The sequence below is a fragment of the Zonotrichia leucophrys genome, chromosome 27 (genome assembly GCF_028769735.1).
Source record: "Zonotrichia leucophrys gambelii isolate GWCS_2022_RI chromosome 27, RI_Zleu_2.0, whole genome shotgun sequence".
In the NCBI taxonomy this organism is placed as follows: domain Eukaryota; kingdom Metazoa; phylum Chordata; class Aves; order Passeriformes; family Passerellidae; genus Zonotrichia; species Zonotrichia leucophrys.
The window spans coordinates 5,905,171-5,923,278 of NC_088196.1; the positions used below are offsets into that span (position 1 = coordinate 5,905,171).

At 61.7% G+C, this 18,108-nt stretch overlaps 1 protein-coding gene across 2 annotated transcripts; it reads left to right on the top strand.

Annotated features, from left to right (window-relative positions):
- Positions 1 to 7,382: 7,382 nt before the first annotated feature.
- Positions 7,383 to 17,673, top strand: TBKBP1 (TBK1 binding protein 1). 2 transcript variants are annotated; one of them, XM_064733909.1, is made up of 11 exons: positions 7,383 to 7,500; positions 8,792 to 9,052; positions 10,992 to 11,216; positions 11,290 to 11,412; positions 11,511 to 11,615; positions 11,957 to 12,098; positions 12,178 to 12,338; positions 12,813 to 12,862; positions 15,534 to 15,652; positions 16,475 to 17,217; positions 17,409 to 17,673. In XM_064733909.1, exons 3-11 carry the CDS (start codon positions 10,995 to 10,997, stop codon positions 17,535 to 17,537), a joined length of 1,794 nt encoding a protein of 597 aa, XP_064589979.1. In that variant the 5' UTR covers positions 7,383 to 7,500; positions 8,792 to 9,052; positions 10,992 to 10,994; the 3' UTR covers positions 17,538 to 17,673. The 2 variants fall into 2 exon arrangements, with proteins under 2 accessions (XP_064589979.1, XP_064589980.1); XM_064733910.1 differs by having other exon boundaries at positions 12,819 to 12,862.
- Positions 17,674 to 18,108: the final 435 nt, after the last annotated feature.

Sequence of the window (18,108 nt, forward strand, 5' to 3'; positions counted from 1 at the left end):
GAAATAAATAAAAATATGCACAAAAAGAAAGAAAAATTTAAAAAAATTCAGGTGGTATTTGGAGAGGAAATTGGATGTGGAAAAAAAACCCACAAAAACTGGGATTAAAAGCTGTTTATTTGGAATTATTTGGGATTTTTTTTTGCTTTTTCGGGGCTCGATTCGGATCAGGCTCGATGTGGTTTTTGGTCTCTTGCTGCACTTGGAAAAACACAAGGAAAAAATAAAAAACAGGAAAAAAAAAAGGAAAAAAAAAGAAATTTATATAAAATATATAAATATATAACTTGAGTTGAGCTGACAACGCCGGCGCTTGTAAAAGGTTTCTATTTTTCCACTGCAGTTGAAGATGAATAAAATGGTGTCAAACATTCCCCAATATTTTCCTTTTTTTTTTTTTTTTTTTTTTTTGGGATACTCTTGGCTCTTTTCCAGAGGGAAACCCAGGAAAAAGTTGGGATTTTTTAAAAATGGATTTTGGGTGTTTTTTCCCAGTAATCCACAAGGAATTTTTCCTTTGCCGCTTCCCGAATTTCTCGCCGCGTTGGGAGCGGAATTTTTCCTCTGGAAAAAGGAACAAAGGGGGGAAAAATCAAAATAAAAAAGTTTTTTTTTTCCTTAGGATGTTCAGGGTTTGGAGATTTGGAATTTTCGCTTCGTTTGCAGCTCTGTGGAGGTGTCGGGAAAGCTCCTGGGAGGGGGAGCAGGAAAATGGGCAGGATTTGCTCCTCACTTCTTAAAAGGTTTATTTTTGTTTTTTAGTTTTATTTTTCGTTTTAATTCTTCTCTTTTTTTCCATTTTTCCCTTTAATTTTAATTTTTTCTTTTATTTTTCTCTTTTTTTAAAATTTTATTTTCCTTTTTTCTTCATATTTTTATTTTTTATTTTTGCAATTTTCTTTTGGTTTTCCTTTTAATTTCTTTTTAATTGTCCTTCTAATTTTCATCTATTTTTCTCTTTTTTTTTTTTTCTTGATTTTTTTCCTCAGTATTTTTCCTTTATTTCCCTTTTAATTTTTCTTGGGTTTTTTTTTCCTGTTCCTAGTTTTCTGCCTTCTGTTATTTTTTTCTTTTTCATTTTTTGTTTTTATTTTCCTTTTTGTTTTATTTTTTTCTCCGCTTTATTTTACTTCCATTTCTTTCATTTTTTAAAAATTTTCTTTTATTTATTTTTATTTTTTCCTATTTTTATTTTTTCCACTTTATTTTGCTTCAATTTTTTTTTAATTTTTCTTTTCTTTATTTTGATCTTTCCCATTTTTCATTTTTTCCCGTTTTTGTCCTCTTTTTTCTCCATTTTTAATTTTTTTCAATTTTTCTGCCTTTTTCCAGTTTGCTTTTTCTCCTTGTCTTCTTTTTTTTTTTTTTTAGTTTCTTCCAATTTTTTTCCTATTTTTTCATTTATTTCAATTTTTTCCCCTTTTTTTAAAATTTTTCTTCATTTTTTCACATCTCTCTTTTTTTCCATTTTTCTTCATTTTTTTCCATTACTTTTCACATTTTTCCCATTTCCCCCAACTCTTTCAACTTCTTTTTTTTTTCCCCCACGTATTTCTCCATTTTATTTTATTTTATTTTATTTTATTTTATTTTATTTTATTTTATTTTTTTTTATTTTATTATTTTCCCCCATTTTTCCTCCTCCCCTTCCCTCTCGGTTCCCTTTTCCCTCCCGGCTCGTACAGGGTATCAGACATGAATGTGCCTTCAGTGCTCTGCCCACGCGCAGAACCGACTAAAACACCCCAAAACACCCCAAAAATCCCAAATCCGAGGAAAAACCCCCCGGGATCCCCTCCCAGCGATGCCTTTTCCTTTTCCTCCGGGGCGGGGGCGACTCAATGAGACAAAACTCGAGAAAAAAAAATAGACAAAAATATGAGAAAATGGAATTTGAAAAGCCGTCGGTTCCGGGCGGGAGGAGCCGACGGGGCCGGGGCTGGGTCCGGCTGAGGCAGCGCAGAATAAATGAGAGTAGTGCAAAACACGCCTTGGACTCGTTTTTGGGGGGTTTTGAAGGGTTTTTAGGGGGCTTTTTTAAGGGTTTTTAGAGGCTTTTTTTGGGATTTTTATTTGGGTTTTTTTGCGGGGTTTTTGAAGGGCTTTTAGGGGCTTTTTGGGGGTTTTTTGAGGGGTTTTTTGAAGGGTTTTTAGGGGCTTTTTTTGGGTTTTATTTTGCTTTTTGAAGGGCATTTTGGGCCCTTCTAAAGACCAGTTTCAAGTGGTTTGGGAGTGCTTTTTTGGGTTTTATTTTGGGTATTTTGGGTTCGGGGGCCTTTTGGGGGTTTTGAGGGCTTTGGTTTTTAGGGTGGTTTGTTCTCTTTCTAAGGAGCTTTTTTTTGGTTATTTGGAACATTTCTGGGGGGTTTGTTTTACCTTCTTGGGGGTTTTTTGGTGGGCTTTTTTGGGCTTTTTTGAAGATTTTTAGGCTTTTGGAGGAGTGTGGGCTTTTGGAAGGGTTTTTTGGACATTTTTCGAGCTTTTTTTGGGAGTGGGTTGGGGGCTTTGCACTTTTGGCCTTTCCTGGGGGGCTTTTATGGGGGCTTTTTGGAGGGTTTTTTGGGTCTGTTTTAGGGGTTTTTGGAGGGTTTTTTGGGCCTGTTTTAGGGGTTTTTGGGGGGTTTTTTGGGCCTGTTTTAGGGGTTTTTGGGGGTTTTTTGGGCCTGTTTTAGGGGTTTTTGGGGGGTTTTTTGGGCCTGTTTTAGGGGTTTTTGGGGGGTTTTTTGGAGGCCTTTTTGGGGTGAATCACAAGGAATTTCCTCCTCCAAACCGCCCGTCCTCAATGCCATCACTGCCTGGGCGTGGATTGAACTCTTCCAGCATCTGTTGGGATTTCTGAGGGGCTTTTTTGGGCTGCATCACCGGGAATTTGGTGGTGCTGGAGATCCCAAATTCCTGGGCATCCCGCGTTCCCAGAGATCCCAAATTTTGGAGATTTCAGACTCCCCTCTGGAGATTTCCAAATTCCTGAAGATTCGGCTCAATCCCAGCCCGATCCCTTTTGCCTCGGGATGAATCCCCACAACCCCAAACTGCAGCTCCACCTTCATTAATCAATCAATCAATCAATCAATCAAATTATCAAAGGAACCACCCCTGGGTGCTCCTCCAGCTCCACCAAACCCCGGGCAGGATCCGTTTATTCCCCTCCCGGATCAGACATTAAAAACCCGCTTTTCCTTTCATTTCCCCCATTTTTATCTCTATTTTATTTTAATTTTCCCCGGTGCCTCATTCCCGGAGGCTCTGCCAGGCGGCGGCCCCCGCTCGGAGACGCCGTGGGAGGGGAGAGCCGAGCGCGGGCCCGCGTTTCCTCTCCGGGAACCGGGGGTGACAGCGCTGTGTCACCGGGGCCATCTGCGCCGCCACCCCACCCGGGGACACGCCGTCATTCCCGGGACCATTCACGGGATCATTTACCAGGATCATTCCCGGATCATTCCCGGACCATTCCCGGATCATTCCCGGGATCATTCCCGGATCATTCTCTGGATTATTCCGGATATTCCCGGATCATTCCGGGATCATTTCCTGGATTTTGGAGCCCTGGGGTGACAGCCTGTGTCACCGCTGCATCTGTGCCACACCCCAGCGGGACACGCCGGTATTCCCGGGACCATTCCCGGATCATTCCTGGATCATTCCCGGGATCATTCCTGGATCATTCCCGGGATCATTCCTGGATCATTCCTGGGTTTTGGAGCCCTGGAAGTGACAGCGCTGTGTCACCGGTGCCATCTGCGCCACCACCCCGGCCGGGGACACGCCGTCATTCCCGGGATTATTCCGGGATCATTTACCAGGATCATTCCCGGATCATTCCTGGATCATTCCCGGATCATTCCTGGGATCATTCCCGGATCATTCCCGGATCATTCCCGGGATCATTCCCGGATCATTCCCTGGATTATTCCTGGATCATTCCCAGGATCATTCCTGGGATATTCCCAGGATCATTCCTGGGTTTTGGAGCCCTGGAAGTGATCAGCGCTGTGTCACCCGTGCATTCTGCGCCGACCACCCTGGCCCGGGACACCACCATTCCGGATCATTCCTGGGATCATTCCTGGGATCATTCACGGGATCATTCACGGATCATTCCCGGATCATTCCTGGATCATTCCCCGCGATCATTTTACCGGGATAATTCCCGGACATTCCCGGATCATTCCTTTGGTTTTGGAGCCCTGGAGGTGACAGCGCTGTGTCACCGGTTGCCCCCACCCGGCCTGGGGACAGCTCTATTCCCGGGATCATTCCCGGATCATTCCCGGATCATTCCTGGATCATTCCCGGATCATTCCCAGGACCATTCCGGGGTTTTGGAGCCCTGGAGGTGACAGCGCTGTGTCACCGGTGCCATCTGTGCCACCACCCCACACGGGGACACGCCGCCATGTCCGGGATCATTCCCGGGATTGAGTGGCCTGGTGCTCTCTGCCCCCTAAAAGAGGAGGAAAAACCCATTTTCTTGGTAAGAAATGAGCCACAAGTGGATTTTGAAGTCTCGGAGGTGTCAGTGCTGTGTCACCAATGCCATCTGTGCCACCACCCCAGGGACATGCCAGGATTATTCCCAGGATTATTCCCAGGATTGGCACTTCCCAAGGCTGATGTGCTGAGCTCCCACCTCAAAGAGAAGGAGAAGCTGATTTTCTTTGGAAAATGTCACAAAAAATGAGCCAGGAAAGGATTTTGGAGCCTCAGAGGTGACAGCAGCCATCCGTGCCACCACCCCAGCACAGGGACATCACTGCCGTTCCTGGGATCATCCCATGTGGATTTACCCAGGAGCCTTTTCCTGGGACCAGGCTGATGCTCTGAACCCCCACTCCGAGGGAAAAGCTGATTTTCCTTGGAAAAGGGAAAAACGAGCCACGAGTGGATTTTGGAGCCTCGGATGTGCCACAGTGGCCTCGGGACCTTTCCCCAGGCTCTGTCACCCGGAGGGGACAGGACACCCTGGAGCCGGTGCCACCTCTGCCATGAGAAAATGTTGGGAAGAGGGAAAATGACCCTGGGGACAGAGGGGGTTCCCGGGGCTCCCCTTTTCTCCCCAATGGGCTCCACGGAAAACCCAGGGATTCCCATGGGATGGCCCAGCGCTGTCCCCGGAGCCTCCGGGGCCCCCAAATCCCCCAAATCTCAGGGGAGGGACAATTCCAGCAGCTCGGGGCTGTCCTGCCTCCCTCTGCTCCTCCTCCCGAGCCTGGCACGGCTCCGCTCTGTCCCCAGCTCCCGGGGACCCCCTGTGCCCCTCGGGCCGTCCCTGCATCCATCGGGACACTCCGGGATGTTTTCCCTTCCAAATTAACTCCCGACCTGACGGAAATCCTTCATTTGCACTTCAAAGCGCTCTGCAGCCGATCCTCGGCGGCAGCGGCCGCTCGGGGCCTTTTGGGGCCTGTTTGCGGCAGATCCCGTCCCTGCGGATCCCTCCGGATCCAAACCCTGCTGATCCCTCCGGATCCCTGCAGATCCCTGCAGATCCCTGCAGATCCAAACCCTGCGGATCCCTCCGGATCCCCTCAGATCCCGTCCCTGCGGATCAACCTGCAGATCCGTCCCTGGGATCCCGCGGATCCCTGCAGATCCCGTCCCTGCGGATCCCCGCGGATCCCTGCAGATCCGCCTCGGATCCAAACCTGCGGATCCTCCGGATCCTGCAGATCCGTCCTCTGGATCCCTTCTGATGCCTCCGGATCCCGCCCGCCCTGTCCCACCCTCGGGCGCCATTCCAGGGCCTCTTTGCCCTCCCCGGGCCATTCCCTGCTGGAAATTCCGTCGGGAGCGGTGGCCGAGCTCCGGTGCCCCCCCCGGCACTGCCCCCAAAACGTTCCCGGCCTCGTGGTGCGGTTTGAGCTCCCGCGGGGGGATCCCGGCACCCCTGGGTGCTGCCCCCGGTGCCAGGGCTCCGTCAGAGCCTGGATCCCCTCCAGGACGCCCAGTCTGCTTTGGGAACCCCAGTTTGGGGCTCCCAGTTCGGGGCTTTGCTCCCTTGGATTCTCCCGCTGGGCCCCAAACCCCGAGCTGCATTTTCCAGCGGTTCCTTTCCCCCCTCGTGCCAGAGCCGCGCTCAGCACCAGCATTTCTCTGTGCTGCCATCTCCCAGCTCGGCGCTGGGGCTGAATCCCCCTCAGTGCCCCCCCTGGGGCTGCTCTTTACCCCAGCTCCTGCAGAGGCCTTGGCAGGGATGTTTGGAGGGTCGGGGTCCCTCAGATCCCCCCTGGCCCCATCCCTGGGGCTGCTCTTCCCCTTCCATTGCTCCAGAGGCCTTGGCAGGGATGTTTGGAGGGTCGGGGTCCCACAGATGCCTCTCAGTGCCCATCCCTGGGGCTCTGCTCCCCATCCTGGCCCCTCTCTGGGGTGGGATGCGGCCCTGGCAGGAATCCTGTGCCACCGGGGTCACTCAGGGCCGTGGGTCTGTCCTGGGGATCTGCGGGCACTGGGGTGGCAGTGACCCCACCTGGGGGTCTGTGGGGGTCTGTCCATGCCGTGGGTCTGTCCGTGCCATGCCAGGGTCTGTCCTCGGCCGCCGGGCCGGCAGTGACCCCACTGAGGGGTCTGCAGGGGTCTGTCCGTGCTGTCGGTGTGTCCGTCCCATCCCAGGGTCTGTCCTCGGCCGCCGGGCCCGCAGTGACCCCTCCCGGGGGTTTTGTCCCCCGCAGCCCCGGCAGCGGCGGCGAAAGGAGAGCAGCTATTAATAACGCTGCGCACCGGGAGAAGATGTGAGGCTGCAATTCCATCATGGAAGCGGCTCCGGGAACAATTCAGGGAATAAAAAACCTTCGGGCGGGGGGGGGGGGGGGGGGGGGGGCGGGGGCAGGGGGGGAGCCCAACCCCCACCGCGAGGGGCGGCGGGGCCGCCGTGCTGGAGACCCCCGGGATGGAGGGGAGACCCTCGGGATGAGGGGAGACCCCAGGGATGAGGGGGAGACCCTCGGGATGGAGGGGAGACCCCCGGGATGAGGGGACTGGATGAGGGGGGACCTGGGGATGGGGGACCGGGAGAGGGAGACCCTCGGGATGAGGGGGAGACCCCCCGGTAGGGCCCTCGGATGCCCCGAGGGGGGGGCCTGGGGGGGGGTCCGATGAGAGGGGCGGGGGGGGGGCGGAGGGACCGAGGAGGGGGGTCGGGGGGGGGGGGTCGGTGCTGCCCCCCGGGGGTCGGTGCTGCCCCCCCCCACCCCGGGCCCGGCCGTGGCGGGGGTGTCGGGTCCGGTCCCGGTCCCGCGCCCCCCCCGGAGCATCCCCGGTACCGGCCGTGCCCCGGGGGGAGCGGGGGGGTCACAGCCCCGGGGGCGGCCCCGGCGCGTGGCGGGGGAGGGGCCGCGGCCGCCCGGTGCCCACGTGGTTTGTCGGTGCCTCCGGAGCGGAAGAAACGGCGGCGGGGCCGGGGCTGCGGCGGGCACCGGGAACGGCAGCGGGAGCGGCGGGACCCGGCGGGGCGGGGACGGAGCCGCATCCCGGCGGCGCCGCCGCAGCGCAGCAGCAGCGCCGGTGAGTGCGGGGCCTGGGCCGGGGGCACCGGGAGCGGCGGGGGGGGCACAGCGGGCAGCCCCCGCCCCACCGGGCCTGTCCTCTCCCGCCGCGGCGCGACCCCGGCCCCATCTGCCCCCGCCGCCTTCGGCATCCCCGCTGCGTCCTCACCCGCGGCTGCATCCCCATCCCCATCCCCGTCCCCATCCCCATCCCCGTCCCCATCCCATCCTCATCCCCATCCCCATCCCCGGCTGGATTCGCATCCTCATCCCCACCCTCATCCCCATCCCCGGTTCCGTGCCCATCTCCGCCCGTGCTTCCATCCCGCTTCCGTCCCCATCCCCATCCCCATCCCCGGCTCCATCCTCATCCTCATCCCGTCCCGGCTCCGCCCCGGTCCCCTCCTGCGTTTCCGTCCCCGTCCCCCGCCCGGCGACCCCCGCCCGGCGCGGCCCCGGCCCGGCCCGGGGGCGTTCGGGGACGGTTCCCGGAGGCTCCGGGGCCGCCGCAGGCCGGACCACCCCCGCTCACCCTATCGCGACCCCCGGCCGCGCTCACCCGCGCTCCGGGCCTGCCTGCGGGGCTCGGGGGCGCGCTCGACCCGTCCCCGTTTCCCGCCGGTTCTGCCCCGGTCCCACGCCGGTCCCACGCCGGTTCCACGCCCGCTGCCCTCGCTCGTGGCCGTGGCGGTGCCCCCAGCCCCCCCGGGCCCCCCCAGCCCCTCAGAACCGGGACAGCCCCAGCAATGGGGGGGGGCTGGTCAGGAGGGTCGGGGCAGGGGGGGCTGCCCTGGGCCGGGTCCCGCCGAGCGCATCCTGCGGACCCCAAAAAGGGTTTGGGGGGGGGGGGCAAGGCCTGTCCCCAACCCAACCTCTGTGAGTGCCAGAGGCCCGGCAGCACCCACAGCCTGGCATCCCATCCCATCCCATCCCATCCCATCCCATCCCATCCCATCCCATCCCATCCCATCCCATCCCATCCCATCCCATCCCATCCCCTCCTCATCCTCATCCCCATCCCATCCCCATCCTCATCCTCATCCTCATCCCCATCCCCTTCCCGTTCCCATTCCCATCCCCATCCCCATCCCATCCCCATTTCCTGTCCCATCCCCATTCTCGTTCCCGTTCCCGTTCCCGTTCCCGTCCCCATTCCCACCGGAGCCCTGAGCCGGCCGAGCCCTCCAGCGGTGTCCCAGTCCCGGGGAGCCGCAGCCGCATTTTTGCTCATTTCCCAAACCCCATTTCTGCATTTTCCCAAGCCCCATTTTTGCTCATTTCCCAAACCCCATTTCTGCTTTTCCCCCCAGGCATTTTCAGCCTCGAGGAGGGGCCGGGAGCGCGGAGGGAGCGGCGGGGACCCCGCCTGGACCCCGATGAGAGCAGCTCGGGCTCCCGGCGATCCTCTCACGGCCGGGCCTGAGACAAGCCAGTGACACGCCAGTGACACGCCAGTGACACGCTGTGACACACTGTGACACGCCTGTGACACGCTGTGACACGCCTGTGCCCCCGCAGCCCTGCCCAGCCCGCGCCGCTTCGCCCCGCGCCTGGGGCCCGCTGCAAGGCAGGTGTCCGGGGAAACTGAGGCACGGCACGCCGGGGGGCGGCGGGGGCGGCCCCGGGGGCTCTGGGCAGGGGGAGGGAATCTCATGGGGGCACTGGCTCTGTGCCAGGCCCAAACCATGACAGTTGGGGACACAGAGCCGCCTCCAGGCCCCGGGTGCTGGGGACACAGAGGCTCCTGTCACCGCGGTGCCTCTGCAGCAGGGCTGGGACACCCCAGGGCTCCGGGGATCCTCATTTGGGGGTCCCCAGAGCTTGGGGAGCCTCATCCTGGCTTTGGGGGTGCCTCAGTTTCCCCAGGGGGGATGGCGGTGCCCTCCCTGCCCGAGCAGAGCTGTGTCCCCTCTGTCACCACCCCGGGGGTGGATTTAAGACCCCCGGCCCGTGATTTATTCATTTATTCCCCTCGGGACCCCCGGGCTGTCCCTGCCCCACCAGCGGCTCGAGGGGGCCGCGCTGTCCCCCCCCCCAATCCCCTGCAGGTCTCTCCTCCCTCCGCCCGCTCTGTGCAGGAATTATTCGTGCGGCGGCGCCAACCGGGGCTCTGCCAGGGCTGCGCCTGCCCAGGGGACCCCGGGAGGGCTGGGGACAGTGACAGGAGCCAGGGGGACTCTGGAGGGGCTGGGGACAGTGACAGGAACCAGGGGGAGCCAGGGCGGGTTGGGGACAGTGACAGGAGCCAGGGGGACCCAGGGCGGGGCTGGGGACAGTGACAGGAACCAGGGGGACCCAGGGCAGGCTGGGGACAGTGACAGGAGCCAGGGGCTCTGGAGGGCTTGGGGACAGTGACAGGAGCCAAGGGGACCCAGGGCGGGTTTGGGGACAGTGACAGGAACCAGGGGGAGCCCGGGAGGGTTGGGGACAGTGACAGGAGCCAGGGGGACCCAGGGCGGGTTGGGGACAGTGACAGGAGCCAGGGGACCCAGGGCAGGCTGGGGCAGTGACAGGAGCCAGGGGCCCTCGATAGGAGCTGGGGACAGTGCAGGAGCCAGGGGATCTGGAGGGGCTGGGGACAGTGACAGGAGCCAGGGGGACTCTGGAGGGGCTGGGGACAGTGACAGGAGCCAGGGGGACCCTCGATAGGAGCTGGGGACAGTGACAGGAGCCAGGGGGACCCAGGGCGGGTTGGGGACAGTGACAGGAGCCAGGGGGACCCAGGGCGGGTTGGGGACAGTGACAGGAGCCAGGGGGACCCTGGGCGGGTTGGGGACAGTGACAGGAGCCAGGTGGCTCCCGGGGCCGAGCACAGCTCCGGTATTTAGGGCACGGTGCGAGGCGTGGGAGGCCGGAGCAGCTCGCGTGCGGCGCGGGGCGGCAGCGGCGGCACCGGCCGCTATTTCTGGTGCTCGTTCCCCCGAGGGGACGGCAGCAATGTCACCGTGTCCCCCCGGGGGTGCTCTCTGCTCCCACCCTGGTGCTGACGGAGCCTGGCGGGGTCAGGACCTCTGTCCCCTCTTTTCCTGCTGGGGACAGAGGTGATGGCACGGCAGGGCCAGTGTTCCCTTGTCACCCCCGGGGACAGCGTGGGGTTGGAGCTGCTGCTGGTGGCAGTTCCTGGGACTGTCACCCGGTGCCACTGAACTCCTGCAGACCCCGCTCTGGCTGTGTCACCACCCCGGTGTCCCCAGCGCTGCTGCCCCGGCTGTGTCACCACCCTGGTGTCCCCCGAGCCCCAGCATTGCCCCGGCTGTGTCACCACCCCAGTGTCCCCAGCGCTGCCCTGGCTGTGTCACCACCCCGGTGTCCCCCGAGCCCCAGTGCTGCTGCCCTGGCTGTGTCACCACCCCAGTGTCCCCAGCGCTGCTGCCCCGGCTGTGTCACCACCCCAGTGTCCCCAGCGCTGCTGCCCTGGCTGTGTCACCACCCCGGTGTCCCCAGTGTCCCCAGCGCTGCCCTGCCAGGCCCAGCCCTGCCCCGGTGTCACCCGCGTGTCCCCGCAGGCAGGACATGGACTCCATGTTCGAGGACGACATCAGCATCCTGACGCAGGAGGCGCTGGGGCCGGACGAGGACTGGCTGGACAGCCCCAACACCGACCTGTCGGGCGAGATGTGCTCGGCCTCGCACTTCGCCCTCATCACCGCCTACGACGACATCAAGAACCGGCTGACGGGGCTCGAGAGGGAGAACTCCACGCTCAAGCGCCGCCTCAAGATGTACGAGGTCAAGGTGAGGGGTCTGGGGGTTCCGGGGGGCGCGTGGGGCCGGGGGGACCCCGCTGACCGCCTGCCCATGGCTGCAGTACCCCCTGATCGGCGAGTTCGGCGAGGAGCACATCTTCTCCCTCTACGAGGCCAAGGAGAACTCGCTGCTCAAGAGCGAGAAGGCGTCGCTGCAGCAGCAGCTCAACCAGTTCCAGCACGAGGTGAGGGGGGACAGGGGGGCCTGGGGGGGCTCTGGGGGGTCCCCGAGCCGGCCACCACCCCCAAATCCACCCCCAAACCCCCCCACTTCCCCCTGCAGCTGCAGAAGAGCAAAGAGCGGGAGGAGCAGCTGGAGGAGATGATCCAGGCCTACGAGAAGCTGTGCGTGGAGAAGGCGGACCTGGAGACGGAGCTGGGAGAGATGGTGAGTGATGGCCACCAGCAGGGGACAGCGGGTCCCTGTCCCTTCTCCATGACAGCACCGGGCCCGTGGTGTCCCCGTCCTTGGGGATGCAGGGCTGGGGGCGTTTGGGCCACGTTGGGTTTTTGGGATGTTCGGGTTTATCCATCTCCCCTCTCCCCCCGTGAGGCTCCGACGTCCCCCGGGCACCCCCGGCTCCCCTTTCCCAGCCATGCCACTGTCACCAGATCGACCCCACTCCGAAAATCGACCCCAAAATCCGCGTGTGCCGGGCTGGGGGGGCAGCAGAGCCGCGGGGAGCGGCCGAGGCTCAGCCGCGTCCCCTGTGTCCCCTCCCCGAGCAGCGGGCGCTGGTGGAGACGCACCTGAGCCGCATCCGGAGCCTGGAGCAGCAGCTGCGGCAGCGCGACAGCGGCGCCTTCCCCGGGCTGGGCGCCCCGGACGTGCCGTTCATGGCCCTGCACCCCGGCCCCGGGCTGAGCCACGGTGAGCCGCCCCCTCCCCGCCCCGCCGCGCCCCCCGCAGCCCCGGGCCGCGCCGGGGCTGAGCCGAGCCGTGCCCGCAGTGCTGGAGCGCGCCGCGGGCTGGCAGAGCCGCGGGCTGGAGGCCGAGCTGGAGGCGGCGCGCCAGGAGAACCAGCGCGCCCAGCACCGCGAGGAGCACCTCAAGGCCGAGTGCGAGAGGCTGCAGGCCGAGCTCAAGCACCTGCAGGACCGCCGCGAGCAGGTGCGGGCCCGGCCCGGCTGGGGTGGGGGCGTGGGAGGGGGAATGGGGCAGGGTCTGACCCCAAAAACCCCCCTAACCCCCCTTCCTGCTTATAAGTGTCTGGGAAAAGGAATGGGGCAGGGTCTGACCCCACAAAACCCCTCTATTCTCCCTGCCTGCTGGGAAGAGTCTGGGAGGGGAAATGGGGCAGGGTCTGACCCCACAAAACCCCTCTATCCCCCCTTCCTGCTGGGAAGTGTCTGGGAGGGGAAATGGGGCAGGGTCTGACCCCACACAATCCCTGATTCCTGATACGTGGGGTTCGGGTGCTGAGGAGAAGGAACAGGGCAGGGTCTGACCCCACAGGACCCCTCATTCCGGATATGTGGGGTTTGGGTGCTGGGAAGTGTCTGGGAGCAGACAATGGGGCAGGGTCGGACCCCTTGGGACCCCCCGTGCCCGGTGCCGGTGCTGAGGGGGCTCTGCTGTCCCCAGGAGCAGTCGGAGCGGGACATGGCCTGGGTGAAGAAGGTGGGCGACGACCAGTAAGTGCTGGGAGGGGACTGGGGGGAGCAGGGGGGTGGGGACACACGGGACCGGCTGTGGGGCACGGCGGCCACCCCCCACCTCTGCACGGGGGGTTCCCCGCATTGAAGAGCTGCAATGGGGGGATCCCGCACCCCAAAATCACCAACTGCGCCCCGGGCGCTGGGGCTGAGCGGGGCTGCGGGCGTGGGGTGCCCGGGGCCCGGTGTCTGGTGTCCGGTTCCGGTGTCCGTGCATTGTCCCGGTGTCCAGTTCCGGTGTCCGTGCACTGTCCCGGTGTTCGGTTCCGGTGTCCGTGCATTGTCCCGGTGCCCGGTCCCGGTGTCCGTGCGTTGTCCCGGTGTCCGGTTCCGGTGTCCGTGCGCTGTCCCGGTGTCCGGTCCCGGTGTCCGTGCGCTGTCCCGGTGCCCGGTCCCGGTGTCCGTGCACTGTCCCGGTGCCCGGTCCCGGTGTCCGTGCGCTGTCCCGGTGCCCGGTGTGGGCTCGGCGCTGCCTCCAGAGGGCACTGACGGCTCGCGGCTGCCGAGAGAGCGGCACCGAGCGGCACCGAGCGGCACGGGGACATCACGGTGTCCCCAGACCCCTAAACCCCCCTGAGGTCTCACGGTGGCACCGAGGCGGTGACGGTGTCCCCGGAGCCCCCCAGACCCCCCGAAGGCTCCCGGTGGCACCGGGGCGGGGGCGCTGTCCCCGCTGTCACTCGGCCCCGTTGGTGACAGCCGGCCCGAGCTGCGGACGGATGGAAGGTGACACGCGGCCCGGGAAGGGCTCGGGCGCTGTTTCGGGGCTGGCTCCGGCCCCTCCTGCTCCGGAGGTGTTGGAAGCTGTCGCCGTTTCTGTCGTCCCGGTGCAGATCAGAGCCGGGGGACCCGGGGGGAGCTCCCGCCTCTCCCTTCCCCTCCTTACTTCCCTTCATTTCCATCAATTCCCTTCATTTCCATTAATTCTCTCATTTCCATAAAATTCCGTCACCCGAGTTCACCCCCACATCTCCCCCACTCCTTTCCCGCAACACCCACGGGGATGAAAACTCACAAATATCTCCATTAACCGATTACCCAAATCTTTATGTTTTAAGCCCAAATTCACCACGCTGGGACGGGGAAACTGAGGCAGGGCTGGCTGCTCACCCCCTCCCCGGGCACAGCTTTTCCCTGCGCGCTCTTTTCGTGCCGATTCAGCTCTTTTGTGTCACCTGCTTCTCTCCGCCACGGTTCTTTTGGGTGTGAAAAGCGCCTTATCGGCGTTTTCCATCTCCGGGTGATTTTCTGGTGCTTCTGCCGCGCTGTGCTTGGGGCGGGGGTCCCCCCGCGTCCCGAGCTTCCTTTGTTTTGGTTTGTTTTCTGAGGTTTTGTCTTTTTTGCCTTTCTCAGCTCGCGGTTATTCCCTCTTGCCCTCCCTCCAGAGAAAAACCAGGAACCAAATCTTGAGTAAAGCCCTGGAAGGAGCAGGGTGGGGATTTGGGGGGTCAGACCACCCCTCCCACTTCCCCGCCCCGCGTTTTTGGGGAGATTTTATGTGTTTTAATGACTCTTGCACCCATGGGTGCCAATGCCGGGCACGTCCCCACCCCTGGCTCCGCCAGCTCTGCAGCAAAAAGGGGCCTGGGGGACACAAAGGTGACATCCTGTGGGTGTCCCTTGAGGGTTTTGTTTTTCTTTTCTTCCTTTTCCTCCTTTTCCTTCTTTTCCTTCTTTTCATACTTTTCCTTCTTTCCCTTTTCCTCCTCCTCTCTTTTCCTTCTTTTCCTCCTTTCCTTACTTTTCTTTCCCCTCCTTTTCCTTTTCTTCTTCACCTCTCTATTTTAATTTTTTTTCTCTCTGTTCTTTTCCTGCTTCCCCCCTCGCTCTTTCCCCTCCTCTCCCTCACCCTTTTCCTCACTTTCCCCTTCTCCCGCTCCTTTCCCACCTCTCCGGGCCGCGGGGCCCGGGGGCGCGGCGGGGCCCGGCGCTGTCAGCCGCGGTTACGGCGGCGGCTCCGGTGCCCGCGGTGTCACAACGGCTCAGCGGGACCGAGAGGGGACGGCCGAGCTCCGGCCCCGCGGCTCCTCTCTCCCCTTTCTCGCGTCCCCGCCGAGAATCCCGAATGGCTCGGAAAGCGACACCGACTTGGGGCAGAATTGATGATTCTGGCAGCGCTTCCGAGCGGGGGGAGCGGCGCCCGCCGCGTCCCGGCTGCTCCGGGGCGGGTCCGCGGCCACCGCTTCTCCCTTCGGAGTCAGAAAAGTGAATTTGGGTTGGTTTGAGTTGGTTCTGGGGGTCCCCGGGGCTGTGTCACCCGCAGAGCCGCGGGGTCCCCTTTGGGAATTGTCCTCGGAATTGGCCGGGGTGGAGAGAGGGAACCCCAGACACCCTGAGGTGGCTTTTCTTCACCCTGGGCCATTGTTTCCCTCCCTTTCCTATTTTCCTGGAGGAATGCTGGAAGCGCCATCCAGGCAGCAGCCCCAAACCTTTTTTAGTTGTATTTATTAAAAAACAAAACCAAAAACCAAACCAACCAAAATTCCAGGGGGGAGGTCAAGCCCTGCTGAAGGATTCCACTCCTTCTGGCGGATTTAATCCCTGTTGGAGGATTTAACACCCGCTGAAGGATTTAGCCCCTCCCGAGGGATTCAATGGGATTTAATCCCCGCTGAAGGGTTTCTCCCGTGGCCCCCTTTGCCCCTTGCAGGGTGAACCTGGCGCTGGCCTACACGGAGCTGACGGAGGAGCTGTGCCGCCTGCGCAACCTCAGCTCGCTGCAGAGCCAGATCCTGCGGGCGCTGCTGCAGGACAAGAGCCTCAACGGGGGTAAGGGGCACCCGGGGGCTGGGATGGGGGCACAAACACCGGGAAATGGGTGGGTGGGCTCAGCCTGTGGATGGGGGTGAGCTCCGGTGGGTGTCGGTCACCAGGGGAGCCCAGCCCTGGGAGTGTCCCACAGCAAGGGGGTCCCTAGCTGGGTGTATCTGGGAGTGTCCATCCCAAAATATCCACACCTGGGAGTATCCATCCCAAAATATCCATACCTGGGAGTATCCATCCCAAAATATCCACACCTGGGAGTGTCCCATCCCTAGAACATCATCCCTGGGAATATCCCATCCCCAAAACATCCATAATTGGGAGCATCCATACTTGGGAGTATCCATCCCAAAATATCCATCCCTGGGAATATCCCATCCCAAAACCATCACTAATTGGGAGCATCCATTCTTGGGAGTATCCATCCCAAAGCAGTCATACCTGGGAGCCTCCCAATCCCAACATTCTCCCATGCCTGGGAGCATCCATAGCTGGGAGCGTCTTATTCCAAAATATCTATACCTGGGAATATCCATATGTGGGATCATCCACACTTGGGAATGTCCCATTCCAAGAACATCCATATCTGAGAGTATCCATCCCAAAATATCCATCCCTGGGACCATCCATCCCTGGCTGCACCCCTCCCAGAATCTCCCATCCCTCTGTGGGCCCCCACAGCTGCATCCTCCCACTCCTCCCTCTGGGATGCCCCAGGATGTCAAGGCACATTTTCCACATTTGCCACATTTTCCACATTTTCCTCACTTCCCAAGCCGCGGCGCTAACCCGGCGCGTTTCCCGCGTGTCGCCCTTGTCCCGCGCCAGGCCAGCGCCACTCGCCGCTGTCGCAGTGCCACTCGCCGGCCCAGCAGCGCCGCTCGCCCGCCCCGCAGTGCCCCTCGCCCGTTCCCCCGGTTCGCCCGCAGTGCCAATCCCCCGCCCTCCAGCGCCGCTCGCCGGGACCCCCGAGCCAATCTCCGGCCCAGCAGCGCCGCTCGCCCGCGCCCGGCCCGTGCCAGTCGCCGGCCCAGCAGCGCCGCTCGCCGGTGCCGCCGCCCAGCCAGTCCCCGGGGCAGCAGCGCCGCTCGCCCGCGCCGCCGCCGCCGCCCTGCCCGGCCCCGGGCGCGGCGTCCCCGCACCGCCTGCCCGCCGAGCGCATGGAGCTGCCCTACGCCAAGCCCTCGAGCCGCCACATCAAGGCCGGCTTCCAGGGCCGCCGCAGCTACTCGGAGGTGACCAACGTGGCGCTGTACCAGCAGAGCCGCTCGCTCTGGCTGCAGCCCGAGGCCTCCACGCTGCCCAAGCACCGGCCCTACGGCGAGGTCTACCTGGGGGCCGCGGGGGCGCCGCTGAGCGCCCACGAGCCCTTCGAGGAGCACGTGCGCTTCGAGAAGCAGTCGTCGGACGAGGAGGAGTGGGCGCTGCCCAGCCCGCCCAGCCCCGAGGCCGGCGCCATCCGCTGCGCCTCCTTCTGCGCCGGCTTCCCCGCGCCCGACGCCGACGCCGCGCACCGGACGGCGGCCGCCTACGCCCGCGCCGAGCACGCCCAGTCCTGGCCTTCCATCAACGTAAGGAGGAGCCCCGCGATGTCCCCGCGGGGTTTGGGGTGGGTTTGATGGAGGGGGACACCCCGCGGAGAGGTGGCGTGCCTCAGTTTCCCCGTTGGTCACCCGGCTGGCTGGGGGCAGAGGGGGGGTCTGGGGGTGACAGAGGGGATGTGGCAGCGCGGGGGTCTCAGCGCCGCCCCGTGCCCCCGCAGCTGCTGCTGGAGACGGTGGACTCGGAGGTGCGGAGCTGCCCGCTGTGCCAGCTGGCCTTCCCCATCGGCTACCCGGACGATGCCCTGGTCAAACACATCGACTCGCACCTGGAGAACAGCAAGATCTGAGCCTCGCCCCCTTCCCCACCTTTGGATGCTGCATGGAAACACACCGGGAGCGCCGCCTCCCGAAATACCTCCAAGTCTTCAGTAGCTACGGAAAGACTGAGCCCCCCCGGCCCCAGCCAGAGCCCCCCGGAGCCCCCGGCCCGCTCGGAGCTGGTTCACCCCCCATGCCAGGGGTACCAGGGTCACCCCAGGGCCCCCCAGAGCCCCCGGCCCGCTCGGAGCGGATCCATCCCCGCCCGCCCCACACCCGTGCCAGGCTCGGGTGCTCCCCCCGCGGTCCCAGGGTCACGCCGTGCCAGGCTCGGGTGCTCCAGGGTCACGCCGTGCCAGGCTCGGGTGCTCCAGGGTCACGGCGTGCCAGGCGGTGGCCGCAGGCCCAGGTGTGGCCCTGGGTGTCCTCTGTCCCCTCGAGTGTCGCTGCTCGATCTCAGGGAGGATCCGAGGGGCCGAGCCCCCAGGAAGCAGGAGAGGAGAGGGGAGGGGGCCGCCCCTTCCCCGGCCCGAGGGGTCCCAGGTGGGGCCGGGGGTGGGAGCGGGGGCAGCTGCTCCTTCTCGGTCCCTTTGCCTCGTC

What these genes read in the sequence shown, in the direction of transcription:
- TBKBP1 (XM_064733909.1), top strand. Translation starts at nt 10,995, where the DNA reads ATGGACTCCATGTTCGAGGACGACATCAGCATCCTGACGCAGGAGGCG. An exon ending in AGACGGAGCTGGGAGAGATG is followed by an intron (nt 11,616 to 11,956) that starts GTGAGTGATGGC and finishes CTCCCCGAGCAG; the next exon opens with CGGGCGCTGGTGGAGACGCA. An exon ending in TGCAGGACCGCCGCGAGCAG is followed by an intron (nt 12,339 to 12,812) that starts GTGCGGGCCCGG and finishes TGCTGTCCCCAG; the next exon opens with GAGCAGTCGGAGCGGGACAT.